Source organism: Lepidochelys olivacea, assembly GCF_965140295.1.
Source record: "Lepidochelys olivacea isolate rLepOli2 genome assembly, chromosome: 2".
Classification (NCBI taxonomy): domain Eukaryota; kingdom Metazoa; phylum Chordata; order Testudines; family Cheloniidae; genus Lepidochelys; species Lepidochelys olivacea.
The window spans coordinates 59580201-59605835 of NC_140412.1; the positions used below are offsets into that span (position 1 = coordinate 59580201).

At 41.2% G+C, this 25635-nt stretch overlaps 2 protein-coding genes across 5 annotated transcripts in view; both read left to right on the plus strand.

Moving 5' to 3' along the window:
• Positions 1 to 17125, plus strand: part of LACTB2 (lactamase beta 2) — a 32849-nt gene extending 15724 nt beyond the window's left edge. Inside the window, exons 7-8 of the mRNA XM_084621603.1 lie at positions 2777 to 2816; positions 15574 to 17125. Of these exons, the coding sequence (XP_084477729.1) occupies positions 2777 to 2816; positions 15574 to 15592 (59 nt within the window). The 3' untranslated portion in view covers positions 15593 to 17125. The remainder of the gene's footprint in view (positions 1 to 2776; positions 2817 to 15573) is intronic.
• A 2261-nt stretch (positions 17126 to 19386) lies between these two features.
• Positions 19387 to 25635, plus strand: part of TRAM1 (translocation associated membrane protein 1) — a 29624-nt gene continuing 23375 nt past the window's right edge. Inside the window, exons 1-4 of one of the 4 annotated variants that reach the window (XM_084618299.1) lie at positions 19387 to 19593; positions 23535 to 23598; positions 25024 to 25142; positions 25341 to 25457. In XM_084618299.1, coding sequence (XP_084474425.1) covers positions 19471 to 19593; positions 23535 to 23598; positions 25024 to 25142; positions 25341 to 25457 — 423 coding nt within the window. In that variant the 5' untranslated portion in view covers positions 19387 to 19470. Of the gene's footprint in view, positions 19594 to 20207; positions 20358 to 21754; positions 21778 to 23534; positions 23599 to 25020; positions 25143 to 25340; positions 25458 to 25635 lie in introns of those variants that run through there. The other 3 variants (XM_084618298.1, XM_084618300.1, XM_084618301.1) reach the window with 3 other exon arrangements.

Genomic DNA, 25635 nt, shown 5'->3' on the forward strand with positions numbered 1-25635 from the left:
AGAATATTTTGTTAAATTATTTCCTGGAAATCACACATGGATAGTTTTTCATACAATTTTTGTAGTATTAGTAGTCACTCAGACAATTTAAAGTAGAATTAAATTAAAAACTAAGATGATTTAACATTAAGGATATCTAAAGTTCTGGAAAAGATCATATAATATCTTTGAGAAGGTGCCTGTGACGACAAATACTATCATAATGCATACATTCAAGAGATCAGAATTAAAGAACATACACATTACAATAGTATTTGTCATCACATGCAGTTTCTCAGATACATTTTCTAATCTTTTTCTAATCTTTTTCTAAAAGTTTAGATCAGCTGTGATTACATAACTAATGACTTTTTTTAGGCATATGTTACTGGGGGCAGAGTTAAAAATTGTGTAACCTTATCTTTTACATTTCCTGACTTTATAGTAATTAACTGCAACCTTAATATTGTATTAATTTAGGGTTTTTTGCATATTACTTTCAAGTTGTTTTAAAATGGTCAAGAAAATGTCCCAGTTCTGTAATAAGACCCAGTAAGAAAAGGCCAAGTAGTCGTTATCAATGTCTTTAGAAAACTAGGCACTTGAACAGGCGTTAGCCAAAGGCTAACAAGCATATGTACCAGTATATAAAAATATAAATGTGTCCAAGTGAATAAGCTATCAGGGTTTGCTGAGTTTTAAGTAAAGGCATTTAGCCCAATTTTCTTCACATTTGGATTTTTTAAAGTGATAGATAAAATTTGAAGAAATAGTTTTGGTATCATTTTAAGTTAAAACATCTGAAGATAGAATTTTTAAAAAGGAAGCACTTAAGTCTAAATCATGTCTTCAAGCACAATCGTTGCTTTGGTGCCATAACTGTAGGGGCTGAGGAGGTAGTACTATGAACCATATTTTGTGCATAAGAGAGATGCAAGCAGAATGCAGTAGGGCAGGGGTTCTCAAACTGGGGATCGGGACCCGTCAGGGGGTTGCAAGCTGTCAGCCTCCACCCCAAACCCCACTTTGCCTCCAGCATTTATAATGGTGTTAAATATAAAAAAAAGTTTTTTTTTAATTTATAAGGGGTGGTCGCACTCAGAGGCATGCAGCGAGAAAGGGGTCACCAGTACAAAAGCTTGAGAACCACTGCAGTAGGGCAACATTATGATCCCTTGAGCTCACTACACCTTTTAAATGGTGTAGCATGTGTTCTCCTATCCACTGCTGGACACTAGCAAGCACACTGAAGATAGGTCCTGGACACTTTACAAACTTGGCTGAGTAAGACTCCTTGGGCCTTATGTGCTGTTGACCTACTAACAAGTCCCTCCCTTCCCCACCCCCAAAGCCTCAGCTGAGGTAGCACAATTAACAGGATATTTTCTGGGGCTTGTGCAAATACCCAAAGACTAGATGAGTAGAGGGTTCCTTTTCCTCTCCTAGGAGGAGCCGCAACTTGCCCATTAATAAGCTGTGCACATATGCACAATAAATCATTTTAAATGTACATCTGTCAATTTAATATGTTCTGTTGTGCATGCTCAGTGTATCTTTCAAACAATCAAAAGTTGTTAAAGACAATTTTTTTCCAAGTAAGAATTTTTTCACACTTCTTAGAACCATAAAAATTCACCTTTTGATAAGCGACCAGGGACACTGAGCTTCAGTCAAAAAAGTCTATGCTTCAGAAAGAAATGAGCATCTAAAATTGTTTGGCAGCCTTAACAATTATGGGTTGTACCAAATGCTGGCTAGAATAATTCTTGTGACTCTTTCTTCAGTATGTTACTTTTGATGCATATAGAATTAATTTACATTTTCCACCTTCTTTGGAAGAATGAAAAAGATGTTTTCAAATCCCTTATCCATATTGAGTATTCTTGTGGGAGGTTGAAGGGGGGAGTAAAGTTGAAAATGTAAGAACTGTGGTTTTTTGCTTGCTGATTTGTACACTTTGATGCAAGTATTAACTTTGTAAGTTCTAAATAGACCTTAGATTTGTGATACACATGACAGCACTATACCTTTGTCAATATTTCAGTTCAGTTTAAGGATTTATATTAAGAAAAATACATATTATTGGTCCTGAATGAGTGCTATACAAGTCCTTGCATACTCATACCACTGATCATTGACCTTTGACTTTGTTTTGGTACAAAGCCATTTTTTAATACAGTTTGGGGTACCGTATTTCAAATTTTGGTCGTTCTTAGGAAATAGTAGCTGCAGTCAAATGAAAGTTTCTTCTAACTTTCACAAAATATTTGTCCAAAGAAACCTCTTTTTAATGTGCAGCACTGAATATGTCTAGCATATTTTGTTCCATTGTTATGAAAACTAGAACAGTAATTTGGCACATGTTCTGTTGCCCAAAGATTCTTAATATTCAGAAATTCCAGTATGTTTTCCTTTAAGTTTTATAATTATATTCATTAAAATTTGTTCTTAATATGGTTTATATCCCTAGAAGTCTGGTTTTGTTATAGTTAGCCAATTTGTGAATGTTTAACAACCTCCAGTAAATCAAACACTTAACCTTAACCTTCAGTATTCAGGTGGACGGCATTGTGGCTTTAAAATAAAATCTCCTAGTATGCATGCACAAATGGATTTTAAGATATATGGTGTGACAACTTCATGTGTCTGAGGTTAGAATTAAGCTTCCTGAGTTACTTCATTTTGCTAATATTTTCCTTTTCCATAGCAAAAAACAGTGTATATTTAGACCCAACAATGATAGCTTTGAGTGACTAACTTGGTTAGTTTTACTTTACTTTTTTTTTTTCCTTAACAGTAAATGAAAAGTCTCCCAACTCCAGATGGAAAAGCAGTTTGTAAGTGTTGCAAGAAACAGAAACAAGATTGTGTATTCTCAAATAAATACCTAAACACAACCTTTTTATATAAATACATGGACTTGTGTATGCAGAACATTGCATGGAGTATTAGAGGAATCCAAAAGCACTCTGCTGTTATGTAAAATCAGAACAACATTTTTTTTTGGGGAAAAAATAAATTACATAATTCTGCTGTCTTAAATACATTTCATGTAATCTAGTGTTACAAAGTACTCAGATAACTAATGATTGTCATATTCCGTCTGATGGGGATTGAAAAAACTTGTATATTCAGTTAGTCAAATGAAGTTACTGTGAACAGCTGTATGTTATCTCTTTTTTTTGTAAAGTTGACTTTCTGTTGCCAGTGACACAAAACAGCTAGTAAAGGTACTACTGTAATATAAAGTAATTATTGATGACAACTGTAGTGCAAAAACTGATTGTGAAGGCAGAGTGCCTTTCATGATGACCTATTTTCACTTGTTCATACTAGTGCAAAAATGACTTAGTTTGGGATTTGAGAGTGCTCAACCCTTCTGAAAATCCAGCCACTTTTATTAAGGTACTGTATCTAAGTATTGATTTTTGGAGCCTGATTTTAGATACCCAAAGTTGAAATTTTTGGCCCCTATGTGGGCTGTTGCTATTTAATATAGAAAGATTCAGTGTAAGAGCTAAGTGAGCAAAAAAAGTACTTCCAGCTTTTTGTAGTCTCTGAGGAAAAACCTTTCCTAGCAGATTCAGTATAAGAGGCTACTATTAATTTTAAACTATTCATGCCAGTTAAGACAAACATTACTTTTGCTATGATTTTATTTTATTAAATGCAAACAGAAAACTTTGTGCAAATGAAAGAGTCAGATTATACAATCACATGACTTTTAAAAATACTATACAGATAATTATTAGAGATGTATTGAACACTAAGCACTTGAAGTCCCAGGTGTTTGCCAATTTTAAATATTGATTTATAAATTCTGCCCTGAGTTACCTACCAACGTCATATAAATTACAAAAGGTGAAACAAGGCAAAATTTGACTGTAAGACTCTATATACTGTCTGTGATTAAAAAATACAGTAGAAAGTTTTAATCGAAGATAATGTTGGACCTGAATTTCAGTTTTCTGTGTGGCTTAAACTTTTAAACTAACTGAACCTGTAAATATTTGCACTACTGTGTGTATTCAAAAAGTACATAATGACCGTGTGGTTTAAATGTACCTTTTAATCCTGGCACAAATCTTGTTTTGAAATCGCTTAATATGGAATACAGATACATTTATCTTTCATGCCTATGTTCTTGGGAAAGCCTTTACAGACTTTTTAAATGGTTCAACCCTATATTTTCATATGTGGCATGCACACATTTGGTCAGGTAGGTTTTTTTATTTAGGCTTTAGAAGTTGTATTGTTCCAATGTTAGTTGACAGCAAATACACATGGATTATAGACAGGGTGGATTTGATTTACATCACTAGTCAGGAAGACTCGATTTCACTACATAAAAATGCATTCTTGTTGGGTGTTATAACCTTAATACATATTCTTCACAACTCAGAGATGTACGTTCCATTTTTAGAAGGTTCACACTATACATTTTTAAGTGATTTACTTTGAAAACTTTTTAGATTAGTTTTACAACTAATCAGAAAATGAATGATTGTATGGTTATTTCATTTACCAAAGATAATTGAAGCAGATATTTATGAAGTCATTGGGAGGTGAACTATCTCCAGTTCAACAGGTTAATCATTAATATTTGGAGGATTTTTTTTGCCATGCTGTATTAGGAGGAGAACATTACCAGACAGACATTTTAAATTGTTTTATTTAACTAAAACAACAACATTATGTATTCTGGATTTTTTTCCTTCAACAGCAAACATATAATATTTTAACAAAACAAGCATATGAATTTTTGAATTTAGTTAAACATTCAAGTTTTCTAAAATCAGGTTTTGATTAAAATTGTTTTTGACTAAAATAGTTACATGAAATATTTTTAAAAAAAATTAAATAGACTGTCAGCCAGGTCAACATGAGAAACTTAAAATATGGACTTATGCAGCTAACTCAGTCGTCTTCACCTTTATTTTCCTGTTTGTTCATAATCTGGAAAAGAAAAACAAGCTTTCCTGCTTCTTCAGGTCCCAAACAATTTCTCAATTTGAAATGAATTAGTCCAAAGGAAGAAAATATTCTTTCTTACACTGGCAGAAGAGGCTACTGCTGTTAAAAGTGAGATTATCACTTCAATAGTCTCTGAATCCAAGTGCTTAAGTGACTTCCACCAGTTCACTGGTGTGACTTTCTTTAAAACATCATCAACAAACATATATTTCTTGGTTCTTATTCCCAAACTGGATCTCTTTTACGGTCTGCTGCCATTGTAGGTTTTCCCTTCTAGTGAGAGAATGGTATAGTAGATCTCAAATCAATGAAGGCTACACTCAGAAAGACCTCAAGACTTCTGGAATATGCTGCTCAAAGTTTCACTTTTGTTTCTACTGCCTGTCCCTCCCTTCTCACATTTATCTCCAGACGACTTCCTTTTCCAGATCTGTTCCACCCCCAATAATCTTCTATTCATTGAACTTTTTGAAACTGCACTTTTAGAGAGAGGTAAGGGATTGACTCTGTACACAAATTTGCCGGGGGTACAATAGGGTTGAGGTCTGTGACTTCTCACCTCTCTATATTTTATTTATTTAAAAACATTTTTGCTGTTAACAAGCATGTTATCTCTGGAGACACAAATCCACAGTTTGAGAACTGCAAAACTAAGCATCTCTGATGGTATCTTCTACTGAGCACTGAGTACCATTGGGTAGATAGAAAGATGAACCTAAATCTATACAGAAGCCCCTGGAACCTCATAAGATTGGGTCCCTAATCCATGAACTATTGGAACTCATTTACAAAACTTTTCTTAAACATTACATACATATATTCTCATACTATAGAATTAGAATTTATAATCCCTATTCCATGATGAGATATCTTTGAGCTATAATGTATCTTCCTTTAGATAGGGTTTTTTTCCTCAAAAAGCATTTTATCAAAAAATCCAATTTAAATAAAAAATCTGATTTTTTTTAATCATTGATTTTTATCCATCCTGATTATACAGAAAACAGCAGAAGGTCATTTTGTTGCTCCGCTCTTCTGAACATAATATACTAGGTAAAGTCTCACCAGAGCCAGTATGGAGAAAAAATGCTACTTCCTTGCTCTGCGGAATGATCCTTTTTGTGTGGGCAAACTGCATTGGATTTTTTTACAGCCAAATTGTACTTGCCTGTTCAAGTCTAACTTTCGATCCATTATCATTCTTAGGTCTTCAGCATTACTGCTTTCCAAGTTTCCAGTCCCTGTATGTTTGTGCATTGAATTGAGTTAGCTAGTATTTTTCCAATTGAATTATTTTTCTGTCCATGTTTCTAATTTGTCTCGGTTCTTTTGAATTCTTTCTTTTTCCTTTCTGGTGTTTGGAATTCCTCAATGTACTATGTGTGAATTTCTACTTACTGTTTGTGGTCCTGTTATTCTGTAGTTATTTCATGAATTTGTGCCCATTTGTTCCATTGCTAGGAATAGAAATTCAATATATGGATTTCGAGGATCACTTTTTTCCTTTTTATTTTTTTGAAAACTTCATTTGTTTTTTTCCTAATCTTTTGAAACTTCCCAGTTATCTGAATTTCATTTCAGAAAATAATGGTCAATCGTATATAGAGTAAGTTCATTAACTAATTCTGTTAATACTGTAGGGTCCATATTTTCCAGAGTAGCTAATTTGTATATGGTCAAATGTTCCAAGTATTCCTTATCTCTTTATCAATAACAGGGTTTTCTTTCCTATTTAATCAGTTTTATATATTTTCTTTATTGATCATTATTTTTAGAAGTAATATTAGCCATTTGCATCAATTTCATCTCCACTTATTAAATGATCAACTTTCTCACTATTATTTTCCCTAGACAGCTTAGATTTGTAAATTTTCACCCTTATCTGGCTAGCATTAACTCATCCTGCCTCCCTGCCCCCCTCCCCCTGCCTTATCTTGCTGGAAATATGAAGCTACAATCTACTGTGATTCTTTCATTAGGTATTAAAGGATTGATACTCATGGCCTGAAGCCATGAGTTTTGGTCATAGTGGTCTCTCTAATTGGTGTCTCTCCCACATCCCTAGTCTTACTACGAAATAGCTGGTTCAATTTCAGGAGTTCCATATAGGTATTGCAGAAGTTTAAAAAATGTTTTACCAGTAAAGCTGCATCTCCAAGATGTGGATCTGGAATTATCCCCTCTTCCTTTTCTCACTTACCACCACCTCTTTTTTCCCCAACATTACGAACAATATGTAATTGTTTGTTGCACACCAACTATTTAATCATTCTTAACTTAAACTCCATGTTCCCAATGTAATGAGAGTTATCAGTAACTGATTTGCTTAGTCTTTAAGGATTTCTAACATTCCTGTTTATTTGAATGTTGTGGTAGGTTCAAATGGGGAGTCAGAAAGAGGGGAAACCTTCTGACACCAAAACACCGTTTGGGACTTTTACTTATCATTCTTGTGGTTGCAGTGAATGATTACTTTGTAGAACCTTCTGTCACACTGTCTGGCGTGGCTCACAACTGTGAGTGCCTATCTCAGGACAGACTGCCAGAAAACAGGGCAGATTTCCCAAGATGGTGGTGTGTTCTATAATTAGATTTCACTATGCTGGTAACAAATGTAAACTCCTGGATCACTATACCAGTCATAGCCTGGAAAGTCTTAGGGGACAGTCTGTGACTTCATGGTATTTTGCCACCCAGACAAACTGAACTTTGTGGTAAAAGATTATTAAAACAAAAAATCACACCACATCCCAAGAGACTAGCCACTTACCCTAGATCAATTGGCACTCCAGATCTTACACCAAAGACAACTCTGGCAGCCAATTCCGTAGGAAACTAACTATAAGTTTATTAGCTAAGAATAGGAAATGAGTTATTGAGAGGTTAAAGCAGGTAAAATATATTAACAGAGGAGTCACGGTTTGCAATTTCATAAGATGTTAATGATGTAATAAACTGCCAGTTTCCCAGAAGTCTTTCAGAGTACCCAGATAGTCTCTGGGGAACTCTGGTTTGTATCTGAAACACTTCCCTGGAACAGTCCAGTCAGAGATTTCTTTGAATCCATATTTATAGTTTCTTCATATAGAAAGCAAGCTGACAGAGTCTCTACCCACATGGGCTTTTCCTTTGATGACGGTGAGTGAGGAATGCACCTAGTCTTTTGACCTCTGACCATGATATATAATGGCCACTTGCTTTGAAATTAGCATTCCATGTTTAAGACCTTACCTAGTGTTTCACAAGATTTCTTTGATGGGTTGTTTAGTTACAGGAGTATACATAAGGTAAATGTTTGCTATTACATTATTACAGGAACAGATAAGTGAAAACATGCAAATAACATCCCATTCATGAAGTTTAAATACACAATACACTCTTACACAACTGAACATTACTTTGATCTGCACTAATACACAAGTGAATTGATTCTACATCCTAGCATGACCTAGTCTGCCACCATCACATCTACATGTACCTACAATGAAGAAATAACATTAAATTCAAGATAAAATTGAATGCAGTGATTGTGAAAGTTGCCAGATTGATAGTCTCAGAAACTGAAACTTCTAGTATCCACAGAATCAAATCCAGTATGTAGAAGTGCAAGATACCCCGCCAATATTGTTCTGAAATATGAGGAAAATGTAGTCTCTCTTGACACTACTCTGCTGAGAGTATAAAAAGAGTTGGCAATTATGGTGGAGATTTCTTCAGAGAAACCTTCCCACTGGGAACTCTGAGATCACCAAAGATTACACGCAACACATTTGGACAGCTGCCAGACTGTGATGTCTTATTCGCTACTCTTCTGAGACAGAAAATTACTGGTGAGCAAAATTTGTCAACTGAACTTTTTTCTCCATGTATTTTAATGTCTCATTTTAAAAAATCTGACTGGTTTTTGCCTTCAGAAATTACAAAGTAGTATTACCATCCTCCCCTTGAGATCATCATTATCTAATATAGTAATAACACATGTAGAGCAGCAGCTCAGTGAAGAAAGGGTATGGAAAATGTTCTGGTCAGGCAGTAACATGTACTGGGGAATGGAGTAGCAAGTAGGATAAATGCTTTTTCTAAGACAGGTTTAAGCCAAGAAGCTGACAGTTGAAAGACTGTACCATGGTGCTGAGCCCTGTGTTCAGCACAATCGGAGAAAGCATTACTTCCTGCAGCTTAAGCTCCAGTGAGGCTTCCTATCCAAGTAAGGACCTGGCCTGTCCCTGCTCAGCTTGAGAGAGAAAATTAACACCCAAACTGTATGCCTAAATGCATTTCAGTTGTTACACCATTCCCATTCACCTCATCCATTTCTGCAATCCCATCCATAGAATATTTTCCTGCCTGCAAATTTGTAATTATCACCGATTGCTACATTCTTTATAAATTAGAGTTATAAGGGGGGGGGGGCAACTTGCCTAAAAATGTTTGACTTTTAATGTGTAAAGAAAATCTGGTATGATGAAATATAAGGGCCAAGTAGACTAGATATTAAAAATAACCCCTTGCAGAAATACTGCAGTTTGGGAAGAAAGGAGAGTGGGAGGGAAGAAGAAGGAATCCTTGCAGATTTCTGGTGCCACAAATCATTGCCAGATATCATATCACCTGATATCCCCATTTAATACATTTCTACTGTGACGTTTGAGCATGTCAAAGAACTTCCAAAACAATTAATTACTGTTCCCAACACATGTATGGGACAGGAAAGTATCCCTATTTTACTGATGGGGAAAACTAGGGCAGAAGTCTGTTGAAAACCAAACCCTGAACTCCTGACTACCAGTCCTGTGTTTTAAACACAGAATCATTCTTCCTGTCTTATTTATTGCATGATTTCTAAATTATTTTGAACTCTCTGTGGATATTCCCTTGTCTTATTGTCTTAAGAGCAAGTAATATCTTATCTGACATTGAAGGATGCAGCTACAACTGAGCATCTCCCAAAAGAGCATCACAGTAAGCTGGTGCTCCAATTTTTTACCCTGCTTCTGGGTAGTCTTAATTTCTTTCTCCCCTCCTGTTATGGCTGTTCTTGCTTTCCTCTTTCCTGCTTTATCTTCTTATTTTTTCTGTTGCAGTTGGGAGAGAGCTGTCAAAGAAGTGAATTTTACATTTCATTCAGAACAGAGAGATTTTTTACCCTGCTTCTGGGTAGTCTTAATTTCTTTCTCCCCTCCTGTTATGGCTGTTCTTGCTTTCCTCTTTCCTGCTTTATCTTCTTATTTTTTCTGTTGCAGTTGGGAGAGAGCTGTCAAAGAAGTGAATTTTACATTTCATTCAGAACAGAGAGATTTTTAGTTGTCTTCTGGTAATTAACTCCAAAGCACTAGCCCAGTTGCTAGAGCCCTGCTAATCCATGGATAACTAACTACATCTGCGGACCATGTTTGCGGATCACAGATCGGATGCAGACACACATTTTATATCTGTGCAGGGTTCTACCGGTTGCCAAGAAAGCTTTATTGCCTGCTGAGATGGACAATTTTTTAGTTCTTGGGGAACACAGCTGCCAAGAGAGGTTATCATTTTCAAAACTGAGGTGGTGGTGTGGGCCAATTTAATGAAAAACCTTGAAGATTAATACTAATATTTAAAATTTGTTCCACTATTCTATGAAGAGCTATGTAGTGAGCGGAGCACTAAGTTGATATGCTCTTGGTAACTTCTGTTGCTAAAGTGGGGAGCTCTGGCATTCTGGAGTAAAGCATTTTTTAAATGTTGAAACGTTTGTACCTAGTGAGTTGCAATAGCCCAGGCTAGAGTTAGTCTGATTTTTTGAGAATTATATTTTAAAAGCGTGTGTCTTGCAGTACAAGTTTCCTACAAATGCAAGGAATTGGCACATGACCAGATACATCTGTAGGTTACTACTTATAACTGAGAGATGAATAAATATTATTGACACTGGTTTCTTTTAGCTGGATTATGATTTCCTCTAAGAGGTTTTCTTTATATAGTAAAATGACACATTTTTGTGAGTATTACCAAATCATCTTGATAACTGTCATATCCAAAAAGACTCTTCCTATAACTAGAATATTTATCTTAAAGGAGCATTAAGCTATCTCTCCATGTGCTTGTCTTAAGGAATAAGTTTAAAAGTATAATTTCAGTTACAGTTTCAAGTGTAGCAGGAATTAATATAATTCTAGAAGCATTGTCTTACAGTATTATCTTAAGGGAGTCTTCTTTCATTACTTCAGTCCTGTCAGTCACTCATTTATTACTTTAACATTTAGGAATGTCAAGTCAGATAAATTTATGATTAAATTCCGTGTGAGTGGTAACTTCCAGTTTGTAGTATTGATTGCTAGCTTCCACGTTTACTAGTTAGAAGCTGTCTTGTGAAGTTAGCTCATGAAAATATAAAGCTACACTGCTTTACACAAAATCTCTTTATCATATGCCCTGCACACCTTCCTACGCTTGCTAAATTCTAGCAAACTAAGCCCTGCCCCAAGTTTACAGCTCAAGCCCCTTCCTTTTCTTCACCATCCACTGACAGCTAATTCCATCCTAGCCATGTCCCTCTACAATCACACATGGCTCCAACTGTTCCTAAATTGTACCTCCCTTTTCCCTTCCCTATGGTTTGGGGGGGGTGGGGGGGCGGAACTGTAGCAGAAGAGAACTATCCAGAGCCTCCAGCCACTAGGAGCAACTGAAAAGCAGACAAAGGTGGGGCTTTTGGACATTCAGTGAACTTTTTACTTTTGCCTGGACTTTCTCTGCCCTTTACTGATCAGCTGTTTTTTCCAACCTTCTGTCTCCTTCAGTCTTTTAATCTCAGCTTTTCTCCATGCCTGCCCTTCTTACTTTCTTCTCCTATACTCCTGTCCCCCTCAATATCCCTTCTATCTTTGCTTTTCTTTGCATTTAGCTGATCCCCTCTTAGTGCCCTCCTCCAGTGCTGTGATTCCCTGAATTGAACTCCTTTCCTTGTAGTCCATTTTAAGTATGGTTTTGCTCCTTTTAATTGTTTACTACTTAAACGTTATTCTTATTACTCTTATACTCTTCCACTTCATCATTTACCTTTGTTATCATTGTGCAGATGCATATCACTGTGCTATTTAATTTATATTTTAATACTTATTGAAAATATTTATAAGTAAATAGTTGCTAGTAATCTTAGCAATGACATCTGTGTTTCTCATATACCACTTGCTATGTTTTTACTGTGATTTTTAATTTGGAATTTTTAATTCTAACTTTTTATTTTTATGGCACAAGTTTATTGTGGTGGATCGGTTGGATTCTGAAGTCTATGTGACTTCCAGTTTGACTGATTTCCTGGCCTAGTGTCAAAACTTTGTTTTCATTTGATCCACCAGTGGTGATTGCCTTTTGCAACTGTTATTTTGCCTCTCAATCCAGCCCTTAGTGCTTTTTCTCATGTCACTTTTTGTGTGTAGAACTTGATTCTCAAGTATTCAATAAGAGCAGTACACTGTCTCATAGTAAATCCTTCTCAAAGGCAAAAATCTACTGTAATTTTTGCTGAACATAAGAACAGCTACAGTGGGTCAGAACAATGGTCCATCTAGCCCCGTGTCCTGTCTTCTGACAGTGGCCAATGCCAGGTGCATCAGAGGGAATGAACAGAACAGACAATCATTGAGTAATCTATCCCCTGTTGTCCACTCCCAGCATTTGGCAGTCAGAGGTTTAGGGACACCCAGAACATTGGGTTGCATCCCTGATCATCTTGGCTAATAACCATTGATGGACCTATTCTGAGGAACTTATCTAATTCTCTTTTTAACCCAATTATAGTTTTGGCCTTCACAACGTTATGAATACACGTCTACTACTCCAACATAGCTTGACAACCACAAGAATTCAAAAATCATGAGTTATACATCCTCAAGTCATGACATCTTTTCAAAAATAAATATTGGGTTCTTTTTATGTGCTTCTTTCTTCCTGAGCCTTTAGGGTATAGTAGGCTTAATTCCACAAAAGCAGGAGCCTAAACACCTGAAAGAATCTTGGCCTAGACTTATACTTTTCCTGTTACCTCTCCCCCACATTTCATATACCTGAGGCCATATCTACACTACTAACTTAGGTTAACTCAAGTTACATCAGCATAGAGTCACCACAGTTAGTATGTCACTTGTGTGCATGCCTACTTGATTCCTTTTCTGCTGTGAGTGTACTTACCAGAAGTGCTTGTATCCATTCACAGTGTGGTGCACCATGGATAGGTATCCCACTGTGCAACTCCTCACCGTCCACTGCACTGTATTTTGGGAAGTTTTGGCAACACATGCTGCAGCCCAAATGGGTCATACTGGAGTGACTGTGATCATGGGATCAACTTTCCATAATGCAATGTTCACCATCCCCTAATTTTATACATATTGCATATGTAAAATTATAATTTTGCCCCTTTTTTCCTAACTCCCACAAACCCCCGTGGCCCTCCTCATTTTCAGCCATCTCTGACAGAAGCATGGAGCCTGCACAGCTCTGCGTTATTGTCATGAACATGTGCACCCTGGGCTTGCAAATCTTGCAGTATTTGCAGAACTGCAAGAAAAGAAGGGAGTTGATTCCATGCAGAACAAATTGCTGTGGGACATAGCAACACCAATTCAAACTTGTTGGTGGCATCCTAGAGCAGCTACAGGTGGTGGAGTGCCAGTTCTGGCCCCGAGAAACAAGCTCCAACTGATGGGATCGCATCATAATGCAGGTTTGGGATTATGAGCAGTGGGTGCTGCAGAACTTTTGGATGTGTGCCCCGAACTTACCCAAATGAGGGCTGAACTGACCATAGAGATTGCACTGTGGAAACTTGCAACACCAGATTGCTACCAGTCAGTCAGAGGTGTCTCAACCAGGTTTGCCAACTTTCTACTCTCATAAAACTGAACACCCTTACCCTGCCCCTCATCTGAGCCCCCCCTCCATTCCCCCTCTCTCTGTTGCTTGCTCTCCACACCCTCAATTGCTCATTTTCACCAGGCTAGGGCAGAGGGTTGGGGTGCGGGCTCTGGCTGTGGGTGCAGGCTCTGGTGTGGTGCCCGGGATGAGAGATTTGGGGCACAGGAGGAGGCTCCAGGCTGGGGCTGAGGAGTTCAGAGAGTGGAAGGGGGCTCTGGCTGAGGGTGCGGTCTCTAGTCTGGGGATGAGGGATTTGGGGTGCAGGAGGATGCTCTGGGCTGGAATTGAAGGGTTCAGTGAGCAGAAGGGGGTTGGGGCTGGGTCAGAGGGTTGGGGCGCAGGGGGGGTGAGGGCTCTGGCTGGGGGGTGCAGGCTCTCATGTGGGTCTGGGGATGAGGGATTTGGGGTGCAGGAGGGTGCTCCAGGCTAGAATCAAAGGATTCAGTGAGTGGGAGGGGGATCAGGGCTGGGTCAGGGGGTTGGGACACGGGGGGGGGGTGAGGGCTCTGGCTGGGGGTGTAGGCTCTCATGTGGGGATGAGGGATTCAGGGTGCAGGAGGGGGGTCTAGGCTGGGGATGAGGGGTTCAGAGTGCAGGAGGGGGCTCAGTGCAGGAGGGTGGGGTGTGAGGGCTCTGGCTGGGGGTGCAGACTCTGGTGTGGAGCCGAGGATGAGGGATTTGGAATGTAGAAGGGTGGTCCGGGGTGGGACCGAGGGGTTCAGAGGGTAGGAGGGGGATCAGGGCTGGGGTTGGGGCATGGGAGAGGGTCAGGGGTGCAGCGCTTACCTCAAGCAGCTCCCAGAAGCAGCAGCATGTCCCCTCTCCAACTCCTACACGGAGGCATGACCAGGTGGCTCTACACGCTGCCCCATCTGTAGGCACCGCCCCCACAGCTCCCATTGGCAGCGGTTCCCGGCCAATGGGAGCTGTGGAAATGGCGTTTGGGGCAGGGGAAGTGTGCAGAGCTCCCTGGCTGCCCCTATATGTAGAAGTTGGAGAAAGGACATGCCACTGTTTCTGGGAGCCACGCGGAGCCACGGTCGGTAGGGAGCCTGCCTTAGCCCCACTGCGCCACCGACCAGACTTTTAATGGCCTGATCAGCAGTGCTGACCAGAGCTGCCAGAGTCCCTTTTCGACCAGGCGTTCCAGTTGAAAACCGGACATCTGGCAACCCTATTCTCAACTAAATACAAAGTGGGATAGATTTCTTTATTATAAGTATTTAACACACATTGTAAAAGACCATTCCCTGTTCTGTGGCCTGTTAGCACCTCTCCAGTCATAGGACAACAAAGCAACCGTAGTGGGTTACAGACTGTTGTCTCTTACAACTTTCTTAAGTTATCATAGCAATTTTTATGAGTTGATGATTGTGATAGCCCCAAACACGTGAGGACACATTCTTATAGGCTGCAAGAAAGATGTTTTCAACTCACATAGCTCTGTGATATTGTGTGTCTACACATGCGCAGAGCGCAGAGCTATCAGTACCGCAGAAACAACCAGAAATAGGATGTGGTAGTTATTAGACATGCTTTTTTTTTCTTTTTTTTTTTTGGTTTTGCATAGACAGTTTTTGTTGTGGGCAATCTATCTGGCAGGTCATTCCCTGTTTTTATTCACTTAATAGCTGAGTCAATCAGGTTTCATGGGGTTGGAAATGTTATAAATAGATCATCTTAACACAGCCATATCACGTTAGTGGCTCTTCTTCCCTGCAGGAGCAACCATGTGTCTTGAAAGAGGATGAAAGAGCTGCCAGAGTCATCCCAGAGAATATCATCCTGGATAACCATCCGGATCTGGGCCTGCTATGAGCAGGCAAAGGTCCTGCCTACAGCCATCATGAGAGCCCACTCTAGAAGAGCCCAGGCTTCATCAGCAGCATTCCTCATGCAGACACCAATCCAGGACATCTGCAGGACTGTGACATAGTTGTCAATTCATGCCTCACTATGCCATACCCAACAGGCCCATAACGATCCCAGTTTCAGTAGAGCAGTGTTGCAATCAGCACATCTGTGAAATTTGAGCCCACGTCTGGGGATACTGCTTCTGAGTCACCTAGCATGGAATCGACGTGAGCAAGCACTCTAAGATAAAACAGTTACTAACCTTTTGTAACTGTTGTTCTTCAAGATGTGTTGTTCATGTCCATTCCAGGACCCACCCTCCTACTCCTCTGTCGGAGTCACCAGCAAGAAAGAACTGAGAGGGTATGAGGCCGAGGGTGCCCCTTATACCAGCACATAGTGCAGGGCTCCAAGGGGTGCGCTGGCCGGCCCTATGGATACCTCTAAGGGAAAAAAAATCTCTGGCAACTGTGCTCGTGGTGCACGCATACATGGAATGGATGCGAGCAACAGATCTTGAAGAACAAGAGTTATGAAAGGTTAGTAGCCATTTTCTTTGCTGTGCAGTTCAGTGGGGCCACGACTTCAACACCAATATGTGCACTGGTTAGTCAGTTTTTAAAGTAAGTAGGAAAGAGCACATGGGGTCTTAAAAAGAAAAGGGTGGTAATCCATCTTACATAACTTATTTGTAACAGTAAGGATCCCTTCCATGTATGTATTTATGAACTACATTACATTCTTTGTGTGCCACAATGATTAATACATTAAAAACTTGCTTAAATGTCAACAGGTACAAGCCATCTCATCAGTAGTTTCCATTAGTGTTCTGTCAGGCAGAGCAAGGCTAATGAAACTGAAGAAATGTTATGTTTCAGTGCCCATGCTTTCATGCCCAACATGGGTAAAGCACATTTTCATAAAGGTAGATAAGCACAGACTTAAGAAACAGCAAATACAATGCTAAATTGGGGAATGAGTGATGGTAACAATGTAACTGAAATTGAGAAATACAGTATAATTTACAATGCATGGTTTGCTTCATTGGCAAGTATAACTGCATTCTTAATTCTTTTTTCAATGAACACGGAGTGGAATTATGCAAAGTGATATATTTTTGCTTCCTTTCAACGCACCAACTCATCGGGTTATTGTGGTAAGATGTTTTCCATGGTTATACTTTGGGATTCTATGCACTAAATGTAGTACTACATAACAGGTTTCAAATACAGCTGTATAGCAGTGTTATAATTTTTATTATGGGTTTTCGATACAGTTTAATACATACAAATGAAAATGGAACTTCAGTGTAAGTCTTGAAATTCTGAGGATTGAAGTTTAAAAAATAAAATGCTAGTGTGAAGTGTTATGTTGGTGATGTAAAATTAAAGAATATAGTCTGTAGTGTTTTAATCAAGGAATTCACAATATGATTTTATCTTGTGTGTTAGTGAAATAATAAATGAGAATATCTGCACGCAATGTTTTGAAAAATCATAATAAAATTGTTGAAATTATATTACCAATAACATATGCATATGTATTTACACTTAGAGATAACATTAATGGAAACAAAAGAATTGTTAATAATTAATCCCTTGTGAGATGAGGCAACATAAGAAAGAGCCTCCCTGAGGAACTGGAGGTGATTTTTTAGATACTTATTTTCATAGTTTACATGTAGTGTTAGTGTGAAACTATTTTCAGTAAATGTAACATAACTGAGGATAATATCTTCCTGATATTAAAAAAGAAAAATGGAAACAGCACATACCTGTACTCACTGTGCTTAATAATGGACATTGAGTGAACTTGTGTGATTTGAGCATGGTTAACTGCTTCACTGAATGTGGGCACAAAACACTAGCATCTAGCATGAGTGAGAAGATATTATTAGCAACCCAGGCCATAGCAAATCAATATATAACATAAGTCTCTGATATGATCATATGAAACTAAGTGTGTATATATATGAGCATTAAAACACTGCAACCGTTCAGTAAATAGGGGGTGCAGGCTCTGAGGTGGGGCCAGGGATGAGAGGTTTGGGGTGCAGCAGGGGGCTCTGGGTTTGGGGGGGACTCAGGGCTGGGTTGGTGCTTGGGGTTGGGGCACAAGCTTACCTTGAGTGGCTTCTGGTCAGCAGCAAGCAGGGCTAAGGCAGGCTCCCTGCCTGTCCTGGCTCCACGCTGCATCCCAGAAGCAGCCAGCAGGTCCGGCTCCTCGGCAGGGGGTCAGGAGGTTCCATGTGCTGCTCTCGCCCGCAGGCACCGCCCCCCTAGCTCCCACTGGCCATGGTTCCTGGCCAATGGGAGTGCGGAGCCAGTGCTCGGGGGTGGGGGCAGCGCACGGAACTCCGTGGCCACCCCCCTCTGCCTAGGAGCTGGCCGCTTCCAGGGCGCAGTGCAGAGCCAGGACAGGCAGGGAGTAGCCTGCCTTAGCCCCACAGCACCGCCGACTGGACTTTTAACGGCCCGGTCAGCAGTGCTGATCGGAGCCACCAGAGTCTCTTTTCGACTGGGCATTCCAGTCAAAAACCAGATGCCTGCCAAGCTCCGGGGCTGGGGGCGCTAGCCTGGGGCCGGGGCCGGTGGCTGTGGTGGAGGTTGGGAGGGGCCTCAGGTGGAAGGGGTGGGGCGGGGGGCTAGCTTCCCCCAGTCGGTGGTTCATGTGCTGCCCATTATTTTAATGTACATTTCAGTAAAGAATGAAGTGTTAACACTCTAAATATGTTCAGATGCTTGTTTTTGAAAAAAAACATTGAAAGGTAGAGTAAGCTCTTCTTGATTATTGCAACAAGGTATATAAACAAGTTTTTAAACTTTTAAAATACCTCTCTTTATTTGTGTCCACATTGACAATAAGAAAAGGAGGACTTGTGGCACTTTAGAGACTAACCAATTTATTTGAGCATAAGCTTTCGTGAGCTACGGCTCACTTCATCGGATGCATACTGTGGAAAGTACAGAAGATCTTTTTATACACACAAATGGGTGTTTACCACTATATGGTTTGTGTGTATAAAAAGATCTTCTACACTTGCCACAGCATGCATCCGATGAAGTGAGCTGTAGCTCACGAAAGCTTATGCTCAGATAAATTGGTTAGTCTCTAAGGTGCCACAAGTCCTCCTTTTCTTTTTGCGAATACGGACTAACACGGCTGCTACTCTGAAACAACACGTTGACAATGGAGATTTCAAAACAGTAGCAAATTGTAAAGAGCAAAAACTGTCCATCATGGTTTGCGACCTCTCACCTTTGTCATCTTCTGGGCCAGGGCCAGCTAGCTTGTGACAGACGCTTGGTGCCCTGTCAGAATTTGCTACCCGGGGACTCATGAGAAAGAGCGAGGTAGCAAACAGTGACACCGCACCTGATGCCTCAATAAATGCTGCAGGTAGCAAAACCTGCCCCCTACTTAGCCCTTTTTAACGCTAGCCTGGCCCTGACGCGGGGCATTGTGATTGGTCAGTTTGAACGTCAGCTCAGCGGCCCATGCAACAACAGGGAGCCAACGGCCGCCCTTACCCTTCCCGAGCGCCCCGCTCGCCAGACAAGGAGGAGTCAGGCCAGGCGTCGCCGCCGCCCGCCAGCAGGTGGCGCTGCGGCTTCCCAGCGGCCGGCCAAGGGGTCCCTCTCTGGCCGCAGGCGGAGCTAGGACGAGCCACTTCCCTCCCGTGCGGAGCGCTAGAGGAGCTGGGCGGGGCGCCCCCTCCTCCGCCCCTTCCTGGCCGCGGAGGCTCCCAGCTCCTTGCCCGCCACCATGGCGATCCGCAAGAAGAGCAGCAAGAACCCGCCCGTGCTGAGCCACGAGTTCATCGTGCAGAACCACGCGGACATCGTCTCCTGCGTGGCCATGGTCTTCCTGCTGGGGCTCATGTTCGAGGTGAGCCGCCCTGGGAGCCCGCGGCTGCCCGCACGCCCCGGGCAGGCTGAGCGGGCTGCGCACGGCCCGGGGCGGGGGAGGTGCCCGCCCCGAGTGCCCTGACCTGCGGAGAGGGGCCTTGCGTGCCCCGGAGCTGGGGGGTGCGTGGCCCGGAGCTGGGGGGTGCAGGGAGCGCTACTCTCAGGGTGGATGTGTGTGTAGCTGATACGCTGAGCTGGCCCAGCCGGGCGGGGTTTGGGCTGCTCGGGCTCCTCCTCCCTCTGTGCCCCGGGGGACGGAGGGGGTCGTGATACCGAGCTCACCTCACCACCACCACACCCCCCCCCATACCTGGGGGCTCCTGGCGCCGTGTGTATCCCCTGCTCGGCGCTCTGCCTGCCCCGCTCGCCGGCGGGGCTCACCCGAGCGGGCTGCTGCGGGAGCTGCCGCTGCCGGCCGACACGTTGCAGGAGGGGCGTGTTGGGGAGGGAGCTGTTGGAGCTGGGCCGTGCTCCGTTCCCTGGGACAGCGCCCGCAAGTCTCTTTCTCTCCCCCCCCCCGCCCCCCGCCCCTCTTGTGCGGGCCCCGGGTTAGGTTCTAGGGGCGGTGTAACGATTGCTGCTGCTGCTGCTTCCCCTTTGTGCAGCAGCAACCGCAGCGCCCTGCGGTTCCGGCAGCCCTCGGCGAGGTTACGTGGCAGTCGGAGCGGGGCGGGGGACGGAGCGCCTGGCTCGTAGTTTTGAGGGAGGCGGAGCGGCGGCTGGGGCCCAGCGAGGCTGCCGTGTGTAAGCAGCGGGGATGTGGGGGGCGTAAGGCCTTGCCGGGGAGCGCGTTTCCTGCCCTCTGTGCGGTGGCTGGAGCCGGGCACCAAGGGAAGCCCCAGGGGGTGGGGCGGCGGCGGCTGTGCCCCCAGCGAGCTCCCGGGAAAGGGGAGCGAGCAGTGACGTGTCCCGGCTGCCCCTTCCCCTGGGTGACCGCGGTTGCCGCCCTGTCCTGAGCAGCTGCTCACTCGCTGCGTGATTCACAGCCCCCGCCGCAAACACGTGTGGGAGGAAACAGCAGCACTAGGCGGGGAGCCGCACAAACAGGAGTCAGAGTAGCAGCCCTGTTAGTCTGTATTCGCAAAAAGAAAAGGAGGACTTGTGGCACCTTAGAGACACTCAGAGGTGCGCTTTGCATCTCCAGGCAGCAGCCGAAGGTGGAGACAGCTGCTGGTGGGCAGGTGCATTCCATTTTCCTGCCTTTGCAGTTCAGTGGCTTAGGTGTCTTGCTTGGGTAGTAATTATTGGGAAGATGGATGACCTTGCCATGCAAAATCAGTTTGGGTTAGTGAAGATTTAGCATCCCACTCCTGAGTATCCACTAAGCTTTAAAGGTGCATCTGTCTGCTTTCAGGCTCATAACTGAGTTCTTATGACAACTGGCCAGAAAAGTGGCAATATGCTGCTGCCTGGGACAACAAAAAACTAGATATTTTTTAGCTGCTTCTGAGACAATGGTTAAAAGTCAGAGTACACTTACTGACTAACCCATCTGATCAAATTGAAAATTAAAACTAGTCTAGTTTTCTATATTTTCTGTTAAGTCACTGAAGTGAAAAAGAAATGGCAAATTTGTCTATTGGATCTCCTATTTTACAAAATGTCTCTCTTCCTCTCTTCAGTTGCTTATTGAGATAATGCACAAAAACTGGTAATATACATACTCCCTTCAGAATAGCACTCACTTAGCACCAAGATAAGAGTCTCAATTTGATGAGCTAGTAGTCCGTCAGTGTTACCATGATTCTTAAGAGCATAATCAGTCCCTTATTCATTTGGTGAGCAGCCTGAAGATTTATAAGCATTTTTTTATATGACTAGTTTTTGATATCCGTTTTTTCCAACTTTAAGTAATAGTATCCGAAGGCAGCAGATTATCAACATAGGTTGGAGAGTAGGAGTTTAAAAGAAATACATAACTCTCCTATGCTATGCTAAGACTTGCCTCTGAAAGCCAGATATGTCTATCTTCCCAGATAGTTTTGGTTGTGAAGACCGTCTATACACTGTTTTTGTGGGGAGAGGAAGAAGGATGGATTTGAATTTTTTCCTTTTTATGTACACCTGTATGATTCACTGTTTTCAAAAACAAAGTGCTAATATCTTATTGTTTGTTGTAGTAACTGATCTTGCTGATGCTGAAAAGATTTTTGTGTACTGGAGTGTAAGTTTTTAATTTATGTTCAGTCTTTCCCACTACATGCTATTCTGTACCTACGAAGACCTTCTTTAGTAGTTGCTTTTACTATGAAACTTTTAAGGCTCTGCCGATCTTTATTCTTTGTGTTAGTTCGGTATCAACAGAAGTGGTGCACCGTGGATTGTACTTCATGTCAATATGTATTCCGCGACATGAAAGCTGTAAAAACATTGTAGAGCCCTAGAAGCAAAGGACAAAATAAAAAATGGCTAGGTGGCCACTGGAAATTATTTTTTGTACAGGAAATGGGATTTTATGGTCTTTAGATATTTTGACCTTTTGTAAATACTTTTCCAAACATTAGAAGTAGATGTTGCATAGATGATGTAAGCTGGATAGGGGTGATAATGGGTGATGGACAGTACGGCACTCGAGAAGTAGTTGGATTCCTTAAACTCTTCAGTTCCAGATATTCTGAACTTGATTTTTTTTGTTTTTGTTTTTTTAAAAACCTGTTTGGGGGTATTAAGTGGATTTCATGGAAGCTTTTTCAGTCTTTACTATTTTACACTAGGTTTCCTGTTTGAAATAGGAGTAGAAAAGAGAATGTGGTGCTGCTCTTTATTTAAAAAAAAAAAAAAAAAATTCCTAAAGAAAGGTAGCAATTTTATTCTGCATTTGTTCTGACTTTCTGTTATCTTTTTTTTCATATAGTCCAGAATAATCATTGGCATCACTACTCTAGCTGCATGCTGTTCACCTTATTTTAATTTTTTGTGTGCTCTAGTGTTCAAAGATTTCTAAGGGTATGACTTCACTAGCAACTTCAACTAGCCGTGGCAGCGCTTTAACGAAGCTGTGTAGTCGCAGCACCAGTGCTGCGGGAGAGCTCTCCCAGCACTTCAAAAAAAACCACCTCACCCACCGGAGGAGAGCACTGTCTACACTGCCACTTTACAGCGCTGAAACTTGCAGTGCTCGGGGGTGTTTTTTCACACCCCTGAGTGAGAAAGTTGCAGTGCTGTAAAATGGCAGTGTAGACATGGCCTAATTCTTTTGAGCCTGGTATGCAATTAATTTTTTTTCTTAAAGGCTCTGTCAGCATCTGCTCTATATTTTGTCTGCCAGCCCACCCCTACCCTCCTGTTTGTGATTTTTTTTAAATTTTATTTTATTTTTTTATTTTTAGCTGGAATGTTAAAATTGAGTTTGAAACAAGGCTATAACCAGAGATTGACTAAAATTATAAGGTCAAAGGTAGTGGTCTAAAAATAGGTGACTTGGCATTACAATACTTCGGTATATTAGAGGGAAGCATAGTGGAAAGGGAATTGCAGCTTGTGTTATTAGTTTAATGTGGTGGAAAGAGGGATTAACTGGAAAATAGGCAGTTTGGAGGAGACTTCTTGGAGAGGATTGTTAAAGTATTCTGGCAATGCTCAGTCCCTGCATTGTGGGAGTTTGCTTTCCTAGATAGGCAGTTCTGCCTGTTGAAAGTCAGATCAGATGACTTTGAGATGAGGTTCCTTTTCTTTATCGTTGCCAAGCACCCTGCCTCCACTGCTTTTCTAGTTCAAGCCATAGATTCATAGATATCTAGGCCAGAAGGGACCATTATGATCATCTAGTCTGACCTCCTGCACAACGCAGGCCACAGAATTTCACCCACCACTCCTAAAAAAGACCTCACACCGCCATGCTGGATATGTGTTTTTTGATTAGTAAACTTTCGTTTATTTTCATTTAGATCTTATAACACTCACTTTGTCTTGTTCTTTCAGATTACAGCAAAAGCCGCTGTCATTTTTGTTACACTTCAGTACAACGTTACCATTCCTGCTACAGGTAGGTGTCTTTTGAGAATTTAAGCGCTAGTACCATGGAGTAGACAGAATGTTCATAAATTGCTGGTATGTTGTACTCTCCCAAATTGAGTGTTCGTTGTAAGATTGACCCAGTACAAGTCTGGATGCAGAACAAAGTAATTCTTACTGATCCACTCTTAATCTTAAACTATGTCACTTGAGATTAGTCTTGTGATATCATTTTTACGACTGTTCTGTTGTGTTCATCATATTAAAAATATTGCCTGATGCAGAGATGCACATGAATCCTCTTAATATCTTTTTTATTAGGATTCTGGACCTGTATGTAGTGCTCTGTGCTAGTTGGAGGACAAATAATTTAAAGTAGTCAAGAAGGAACTGTAAGAATGGAGTTCTGGAGTTTACCTACATTAGCGACAGGTTTCAGAGTAACAGCCGTGTTAGTCTGTATTCGCAAAAAGAAAAGGAGGACTTGTGGCACCTTAGAGACTAACCAATTTATTTGAGCATGAGCTTTCGCGAGCTACAGCTCACTTCATCGGATGCATACCGTGGAAACTGCAGCAGACTTTATATACACACAGAGATCATGAAACAATACCTCCTCCCACCCCACTGTCCTGCTGCTAATAGCTTATCTAAAGTGATCACCAACTTGGGCCATTTCCAGCACAAATCCAGGTTTTCTCACCCTCCACCCCCCCACACACAAACTCACTCTCCTGCTGGTAATAGCTCATCCAAAGTGACCAGAGTGGTCAGGATAGTGAGTTTGTGAGTGTGTTTTTTGGAGGGGGGTGAGGGGGTGAGAGAACCTGGATTTGTGCAGGAAATGGCCCACCTTGATTATCATGCACATTGTGTAGAGAGTTGTCACTTTGGATGGGCTATTACCAGCAGGAGAGTGAGTTTGTGGGGGGGGGGGGGGGTGGAGGGTGAGAAAACCTGGATTTGTGCTGGAAATGGCCCAACTTGATGATCACTTTAGATAAGCTATTACCAGCAGGACAGTGGGGTGGGAGGAGGTATTGTTTCATGATCTCTGTGTGTATATAAAGTCTGCTGCAGTTTCCACGGTATGCATCCGATGAAGTGAGCTGTAGCTCACGAAAGCTCATGCTCAGATAAATTGGTTAGTCTCTAAGGTGCCACAAGTACTCCTTTTCTTTTTACATACATTAGATATGTTTTCCATTGTACATCTCTACAGACACATTAAGTTAATGGGAGGGAGTTGATTATTATAAACTAAGTCTCTAGTGAGTTGTGCAATCATGAATCATTAATTTGGTTTCAATTTGTATCCAGCACAAAATAGGAGTATCTTCTTAATTGATTTGTTGTCTTAACAATACTGCTTTGAGAAATAGACAAACATACTGTTAATTGGACTAAACAGGATCTTCATAATGAGTTTTAAAACTTTGTTTCTGTCCTTCAGAAGAACAATCTACAGAAACAATCTCCCTTTATCATTATGGTATCAAGGACTTGGCTACAGTTTTCTTCTACATGCTGGTAGCAATAATCATACATGCCATTATTCAGGAGTATGTGCTTGATGTAAGTACCAAGTATGCATTTCTTCCATTAAGATAAATCTGGTATAAATTATTATTGTAAAATTTAATTAGAATGCATGGCTAGATTGACTTCAATTTTAGATATTTTATGAAAACTACTACATAAGAAACATCTAACCATCCTTCTCTTAAAATGGCTCAATATGTTTATCAATAACATAAATAACTTCTGTTTTAGAAAATTAACAGGAGAATGCACTTTTCCAAAACAAAACACAGCAAGTTCAATGAATCTGGACAGCTTAGTGCATTCTACCTCTTCTCATGTGTCTGGGGCACGAATATTCTTGTCTCTGTGAGTATGTCTTTCATTTATATTGTCAGATATCATACCCTTGCTCATCTAACTTTTGTGCTATGAAAATTACTTAGTGTAGTTTTCAGCCATGTATTTTAATATTAGATCAGAGAAGTCTTTTGCCTACTGTATTTAGATCTCTGTCACAGTTCAATGCCAGTTAGTGCTTGTGATG